The 8,219-nt window shown below is 44.3% G+C and overlaps 1 protein-coding gene across 1 annotated transcript in view; it reads left to right on the forward strand.

The window, feature by feature from the left end:
- The first annotated feature begins 1,829 nt into the window (after positions 1-1,829).
- Positions 1,830-8,219, forward strand: part of prdm5 (PR domain containing 5) — a 22,859-nt gene continuing 16,469 nt past the window's right edge. The window contains exons 1-7 of the mRNA XM_078108728.1: positions 1,830-2,119; positions 3,379-3,462; positions 3,675-3,797; positions 5,240-5,408; positions 5,523-5,700; positions 7,747-7,839; positions 7,973-8,094. Of these exons, the coding sequence (XP_077964854.1) occupies positions 2,021-2,119; positions 3,379-3,462; positions 3,675-3,797; positions 5,240-5,408; positions 5,523-5,700; positions 7,747-7,839; positions 7,973-8,094 (868 nt within the window). The 5' untranslated portion in view covers positions 1,830-2,020. The remainder of the gene's footprint in view (positions 2,120-3,378; positions 3,463-3,674; positions 3,798-5,239; positions 5,409-5,522; positions 5,701-7,746; positions 7,840-7,972; positions 8,095-8,219) is intronic.

The raw sequence follows: 8,219 nt of genomic DNA on the forward strand, positions 1-8,219 counted from the left end.
CCTCAGAGGGCACGGAGGGAGAAAAAGGGGTCGTGACATTTAATCGTCCCGCCCCGACAGGCCAAGGCACTGACAGCAAGGTCAAAGAGGTGGGGGGGTCAGAAACGGACCGAGGAGCCCATGGGGGGGGGGGGGGGCACACAAAGAGCCCCTCAGTGCACTGATCAGACTTGTCACCCAATAAGTCTCCCTGTGACTCCCTCTTACGGCTTGACTCTCTGAAATACACCTGGAACACGACCCCGGGGCCGCTGATGACACCAGCGGCAATACAATAGAACCCCCGGGAGGGGGGTGGGGGGGGTCCATCTGGAAGGACAGGCTCCCCCCTAATTTTGAAGCCTACAGGCCTTGGACAGCAGAGGGGGGAGTCTTTAAAAAGCCCCTTGAAGGCAGCAGCTCATTGACTCTGAGGTAAACATGCAGGTCGTGATTCAGTCGGGAGTCTGACCCTCGCCGGTCGCCCGGACCAATCACGGAGCAGTTTGGCGCAGAGTCGCAACAACAGGAAGCAGTCGGCATAAACACGAGCTATAAACACAGTAAACAGAAAAGGCGACACAACGCTGCGCCGCGCCGCTGATTAAAGGGCGAAGACGTTTGCCAAAGAGGCGTTGAGAGGGAGAACGTACACAAACAGTCAGCGATGGAAATCCCAAAGAGAGTCAACAAATCAGACTGAGGCCAGGTCTAAAAATAGGCGTAATGAAGATGGTGTGAGGTCTGCGTGATAGTTTCATTCATCTATGAGTTGTGTGTTTGTTAGCAAACCACATCCACTGCTGAGCATTTGGAGGAAGTGGTTTGTCTGCAAAGAAAAAAGAAGGAAAAAAAAGGGTCATCTGGCTTCACTTTGTGTACTTTTATTTTGAAAATTCAAGTTTTCCCTCTGAAGGGGAGACATGACAGGAAACGCTGTTTTTCGTGGTTTGGTCAAGAGATTTTCTTTTGAGACCAGCAGACAAATAATATTATTATCTGTAAAATTCTCAGAAATTCACCAAAAGTTACCATTAGATAATCAAAAACAAACATTTCAGCAAACTTGTAATGCAAAAAACAGCCTTAATGTCAGTAATCATCTATTAACATTTTTATTTATATTCACCTTTAGCGTTGTTCTATTGTATTTATAACTTTTTTTTGTTTACCCACTTGTAAAAGAGACCTTGATCTCAATGCAATGTTGATTTATTGCCGAAAAAGAGACAAAACACATCATAAAGTAACAGATGAATTTGACTGATCTCTTTCTGTTAATCAATGTTTCTAAAGATAACACAGTAATGGTACAGTGAGTTATTTAGGACATTGTAATCACGTATGGAAAACCTGACATTGTGGCGTGTATCTTTTTTGAAGTTGTCTTTCTTCTATTGCTTTCTTGTCATTGTTGTGTCTTTACTTAAAAAAAAAAAAACTTTTGGTAATATTGTTGAATTTTCCCAAATCATGCTTTCTTCCTTTTTTGTCATTTTTTTGATGAAGCTCAAATAATCCCTTTGAAAAGGCTTTGTGACAACATTTTAATTTTTCTAACTGGATTTTATGCCGCCTTATAAGTGTCCACGTAAATAATACAATTCAAAATATAATATCAGAATGTTCTGCTGGCAGGGTGATTAATGCGTGACATTAAACACAGAGCAATGAGACTGATTCAGAATAATTACAATTATTAGTCAAAGATCTATCGCCAGCCAGCAAATGGCGTTAATTCATCCTTTATAGTAGTATACTTGACCTCCTTCGTGGTATTACTGCAGTAGTACTACAGTCTGCAGCAGACCGGATGAGCCCAGTCAAGGTAGCTTCTGGTTACAAACTTTGGACCAATCAGAGCGCCGCTTTGCCTTCCTGCCGCAGGAGCAGCAGAAGTTCAACCTGGAGCCGCTTCTCGAGGAGGGGTGGGGGGGGGGGACACGGGAGAGACACCAACCGGCCCTTAAATCCAAACCGTTCATGCTGACTGTGTCCCGCCGACGCGCCAAATGTCCTCGCGGGAAACGTCTCCCCGGTGATGACGATGTTGGGTATGTACGTGCCGGACCGCTTCTCCCTGAAGGCGTCACAGGTCCAGGATGGAATCGGTCTCTACACGGCGAGGCGCGTGAAAAAGGTTCGTTCTTTATGCGAGTTAAGTTACGCTTCTTCGTGTCAAAGAAAAGAAAAGTGTTGTCCGAGTTCCGTCCGTCCCGCTTCCCCCGTGTGGGAGCCTCGGACCCCGGGGCGGCTGTGACGCGACGTGCCACGTAGCCGCTCCGGTTGTTTCTCCCCCCCCCCTCGCGCTCACCACGTTACAAAGTTACAAAGTAGCCATGTCGGCCCGAGGAGAGCGGCTACAAAGTGGCGGAAACGACCGGAAACTACACACAGACGTTACCAGCGAGCTTTGTTTATTGGTGTCTTTCATAAAGTTGCAGACGTGTCCCCCCCCCCCCCTCTCCCCCCTCGCCCCCCCTCCCGCTGTCAGACACGCAGAGGGGGCGTGTGACGTGGTGTCAGCGGGGAAGTGCCCATGTAGGATGGCTAGTTAGGAAGCGAGTGGAGATTAGGTGGTAACAGACGCTGGCTGAGGATGGGACGTGAAGGCAACATGAAGTGCCACGCCCCCTCCCCCCCCCTCCCCGGATGTGTTTGCTATTAAAAAAGTATAAGTGTATACAGGAGTGAGGAGAGGAGGATGTACTCACATGGTGCTTCAGATGTCAGATCTGGTGGTAAAACTACACTCTAGATACATTTGACAGTGAGTAAGTTACTTTAACTTTGTTACAGTCAGTTGTAGAAAAAGTATTATATTATAAACCATTTTGGCATCTTACTGTGAGTACTTTGCAGTCATAATACTGCAATTAACTGTGGTTTTACAGTATGTTTGTGTAAAATAACTGATATAAATGTAGGCTGTCAGATTATTGCAATGAAATGTGATTTTACAAAAATAATTGTGTGATTACAATTACAATATAATAATCCCACGAAGACTTATAAAGCTCAATTTTTTTCTGTGGGTAAGATATTATAAATAAAAGTCCTACATTCAAAACTTTATTCAAGTACTAAAATATAAATATAAACTTTTTAAAAAAATTTAAAATTCAGGTTTCCATCAGTTCTATTTTTGTCCATCAGTATTATATGTTGTATCATAATCATAAATAAGTAATGATGTTGTCAAATAAATAAACGTAGTGGAGAAGAAGCAGCAATTTGCAGAAAATATAAATATCCAGTAATGATGGCGTACCGGACTAGAATGGTAATTAAAGGAGATGCAGTGACCCAGAGATCTGGAGAGAATTCCGTCTTCACAAAAGTCTTTTTTTGCTTTTTTGTACCGTAATGTTTGCCGATGTCCCTCCATCTGGTCCCAAGGGAGAGAAGTTCGGCCCGTTCGCGGGGGAGAAGAGGCTTCCTGCGGAGCTGGAGGAGAGCTCGGACACCCGGCTCATGTGGGAGGTGAACCAATCTTTCCTTTACCACATTTCACCACATCTGGGGGGGGGGTTGGGGGGGTGAGGAGAGGCGCTGTGATGTGGTTATCTGCGGCAGGCCACATTAGCAGGGGACCAGCTTGTGCACCCGATTAGGTGTTTCGTGTGTGCGGCCGGCGCGCGTTGAAGGAGAAGAAGACGACCTGTGATGGTTTTGTTTGTGTTTTCTCCCTGCAGGTCCGCGGCACCAAAGGAGATGTTCTGTATATTCTGGACGCCAGTAACCCGCGGCACGCCAACTGGCTGCGGTTTGTCCACCAGGCGCCTTCACAGGAGCACAAGAACCTGGCGGCCATACAGGTAGGTCTCCTCGTTAAAACGCGAGGACGGCGAGGAGACGCGTCCTCTTCCACTGGGTACAAGTTTGAAGTGACGACAAGGCTGCTTTCGTATTACTGTTTTCTGGGTTCAAAATGACAGAGAGAAAAGAAAATGTAATGAAATAAACACCTGAATGTGAACTTTAGTTCTGTAAAAACCTTCTTAGCGTCATTTCCTTCCAGTAGCGAAGGTCACAGATCTGAACTTCTTTGTTCCTTCGTTCCGTCCGATGATCGGGGGGGGGGGGATCAAACTGGATCTGGATAATTTCTCCTCTGGTCTCTTGTTCAAAAGATAAAACAGATTGCTCTTGAAAATAGGGGGGGGGGTGAACAAGTTCCTGCCATTATTACCCCGATGCCCGAAGTGATGGGTCGCTCAAAGGTCATCGTGTGCGTCGAGGCTCTGCCTTCCATCAGCACTGACATTTATTGTGCGGCTTTCCTCTTCCTAATCGTTATTTATGTGCATTTACAATCCCGCGGTTAAAACAAAATGACTTGTTTGATTTTATTAGCGTGACCTTTACGGACGAGGACGTCAACGGCAACATTTTTAAGGGGTTTGAGCTTTTGACCCGTCTGAACAATCGCTGTCTGGGTGCAATGATCTCGATCATAGCAGATCTATCCAGTTACACATATATATATATATATATATATATATATGTGCATTTCTGATCTCTGATGATGTCACAATGTGAACAACCGATCAGTGTTTAGATCTACAGGAACGTTAGCAGCGCCGCTAACCGCTAACCAACAGAGGCCCAGTTCAGTTACTTATGAAAATTAGTTCATTTTAACGTTTTTCCGTCACATGTAGAATGAAGTGTTGATGAGAAACTTGAATAAATCCTGTTGTTTGAGGAAGATGTTTCCACATATAAAATTATATTAGAAATGAATCATGAGCGGTTCAACTTCTGAACATTAGCAACATTATAATAAATGACTAAAACTACCTATAACACAATTCCTATCATGTTTTATGAAGAAAAACACCATGAATGACTAAAACAATGTAAAAGCATTTTCAACATTTAGAATTCGTGAATGTTCACTGACTTCAGAGAAGTTTTTTTGCTGAATTTGCACATTCACCCAAGATGCTCGTTGGGAATATTCATGATTTTTTGACACCATTATTGATTCTGCATATTGGTCCAAACCTCCATCGGTTCCTTTATAATAACTGTGTTGCACAAATCTCGGTGGAAAACGTCTCTCAGCCGGAACTGGTTCTCACGTCCCTGCTCGAGGACCAGTGGTCCGGTTCCACTTCTGACAGTAACAGAAATATGTAAGCATCACAAACGCCACGATGATGTCATCATACGCATTTAGATGTTCACGCTTTCACCTTTCTTGTCTTCCTGTGTTGAACAAGAATTTGTCCTCGGCCGCATTGTCGTCCCTCAGGACGGAGAGAACATCTTCTACCTGGCCGTGGACGACATCGAGACGGACACGGAGCTCCTGATAGGCTACCTGGACAGCGATATGGAGGAAGAGGAGGAGGAGGAAGAGGAGAAGGTCATCCGAGATGAAGACGAAAACAGCAAAGAAGCTAAGCATCTTGTGGAAATGGGTACAGTGGAACCACGAGACACAAATAACGGATTCATCATTTTAAAAAGCCTCCCTACTCATCGCTTGTGTGTGTGTGTGTGTGTGTGTGTGTGTGTGTGGAACATCTCTGCAGAACTGGTCATAAAGAAGGAGGACCACCCCTGCTTGCTGTGCGAGAGCAGCTTCCCCAGCGAGGAGATCCTGGCTGCCCACCTCCAGAGTCTGCACCAGAGGCCCAGCACGGAGGAGAAGGACTTCAAATGCAAGACCTGCGGCAAGAAGTTCCCCGTGAAGCAGGCTCTGCAGCGCCAGTGGGTTCTGCCCTCCACTCGTTGTCATGTAGTTTTTCCTCACCGCAAAATGTCGCCAACAAGTCTCCAAAAAGTATTCAATCCATTTGGAATAGATTTATATTTTAGATAATATGTAAAGGTAAAGAAATTCAGGTTTTAAGGGTTTCACTTCTTTGCTTCTCAAATCATGCTAACCTAAACTAGCCGTATGTAGAGATTTCAGCTAGCTCTTCCCTTTGTTTACAGTCATTATGCTAAAATAAACTATCTTTCCGTAGGGATTACAGCTAGCTCTTCCCTCTGTTTACAGTCATTATGCTAAAATAAACTATCTTTCCGTAGGGATTACAGCTAGCTCTTCCCTCTGTTTACAGTCATTATGCTAAAATAAACTATCTTTCCGTAGGGATTACAGCTAGCTCTTCCCTCTGTTTACAGTCATTATGCTAAAATAAACTAGCTTTTTGAAGGGATTATAGCCAGCCCTTCCCTCTGTTTACAGGCATTATGCTAAAATAAACTAGCTTTCTGTAGGGATTACAGCTAGCTCTTCCCTCTGTTTACAGTCATTATGCTAAAATAAACTAGCTTTCTATAGGGATTACAGCTAGCCCTTTCCTCTGTTTACAGTCATTATGCTAAACTAAACTATCTTTCCGTAGGGATTACAGCTAGCTCTTCCCTCTGTTTACAGCCATTATGCTAACCTAAACTAGTTTTCCGTAGGGATTACAGCTAGCTCTTCCATCTGTTTACAGCCATTATGCTAAAATAAACTATCTTTCCGTAGGGATTACAGCTAGCTCTTCCCTCTGTTTACAGTCTATATGCTAAACTAAACTAGCCTTCCGTAGGGATTACAGCTAGCTCTTCCCTCTGTTTACAGCCATTATGCTAACCTAAACTAGTTTTCCGTAGGGATTACAGCTAGCTCTTCCATCTGTTTACAGCCATTATGCTAAACTAAACTATCTTTCCGTAGGGATTACAGCTAGCTCTTCCATCTGTTTACAGCCATTATGCTAAACTAAACTATCTTTCCGTAGGGATTACAGCTAGCTCTTCCATCTGTTTACAGCCATTATGCTAACCTAAACTAGTTTTCCGTAGGGATTACAGCTAGCTCTTCCCTCTGTTTACAGTCATTATGCTAAACTAAACTAGCCTTCCGTAGGGATTACAGCTAGCTCTTCCATCTGTTTACAGCCATTATGCTAAACTAAACTATCTTTCCGTAGGGATTACAGCTAGCTCTTCCATCTGTTTACAGCCATTATGCTAACCTAAACTAGTTTTCCGTAGGGATTACAGCTAGCTCTTCCATCTGTTTACAGCCATTATGCTAAACTAAACTATCTTTCCGTAGGGATTACAGCTAGCTCTTCCATCTGTTTACAGCCATTATGCTAAACTAAACTATCTTTCCGTAGGGATTACAGCTAGCTCTTCCATCTGTTTACAGCCATTATGCTAACCTAAACTAGTTTTCCGTAGGGATTACAGCTAGCTCTTCCCTCTGTTTACAGTCATTATGCTAAACTAAACTAGCCTTCCGTAGGGATTACAGCTAGCTCTTCCCTCTGTTTACAGCCATTATGCTAACCTAAACTAGTTTTCCGTAGGGATTACAGCTAGCTCTTCCATCTGTTTACAGCCATTATGCTAAACTAAACTATCTTTCCGTAGGGATTACAGCTAGCTCTTCCCTCTGTTTACAGTCATTATGCTAAAATAAACTAGCTTTCCGTAGGGATTACAGCTAGCTCTTCCCACTGTTTACAGTCATTATGCTAAGCTAAACTAGCTTTCCGTAGGGATTACAGCTAGCTCTTCCCTCTGTTTACAGTCATTATGCTAAGATAAACTAGCTTTCCGTAGGGATTACAGCTAGCTCTTCCCTCTGTTTACAGCCATTATGCTAAGATAAACTAGCTTTCCGTAGGGATTACAGCTAGCTCTTCCCACTGTTTAGAGTCATTATGCTAAACTAAACTAGCTTTCCGTAGGGATTACAGCTAGCTCTTCCCTCTGTTTACTGGCTATACTTATGCTTTGCCCCCTCAGTGTTCTGCATTGTACTGAATCTCTGGACCCATCCGGCGACTCTAAAGCCCACCAGTGCTCCATCTGCCACAACACCTTCGGCTCCATATCCAGGTAGCAAAGTGCTTTCATTACCTGTAGACAGAAAACCATGTGCACACACCGGGTAACGCTGTCTCTTCTTCTTCTTCCTCTCCCCCTGTGTGTGTGCGTGCGTGTGTGCGTGTGTGTGTGTGTGTGTGTGCAGCTTTGAACAGCACAAGGAAGCCTGCAGAGGAGACGCCCGCTTCATCTGCAAAGCAGAGAGCTGCGGCAAAAGATTCAAGAGCAAAGACGCCCTGAAGAAGCACAAAGGAAACGTTCACACGGGTCGGTGTCTCCTCTCCTGTCCCCCCCCCCCCCACACACACACACACACACACACACACACACACACACACACACACACACACATAAACACATTTATTTTTTATTCCTTCATCTAATTGCCGATC

This window comes from Gasterosteus aculeatus, chromosome 8 (genome assembly GCF_964276395.1).
Source record: "Gasterosteus aculeatus chromosome 8, fGasAcu3.hap1.1, whole genome shotgun sequence".
Classification (NCBI taxonomy): domain Eukaryota; kingdom Metazoa; phylum Chordata; class Actinopteri; order Perciformes; family Gasterosteidae; genus Gasterosteus; species Gasterosteus aculeatus.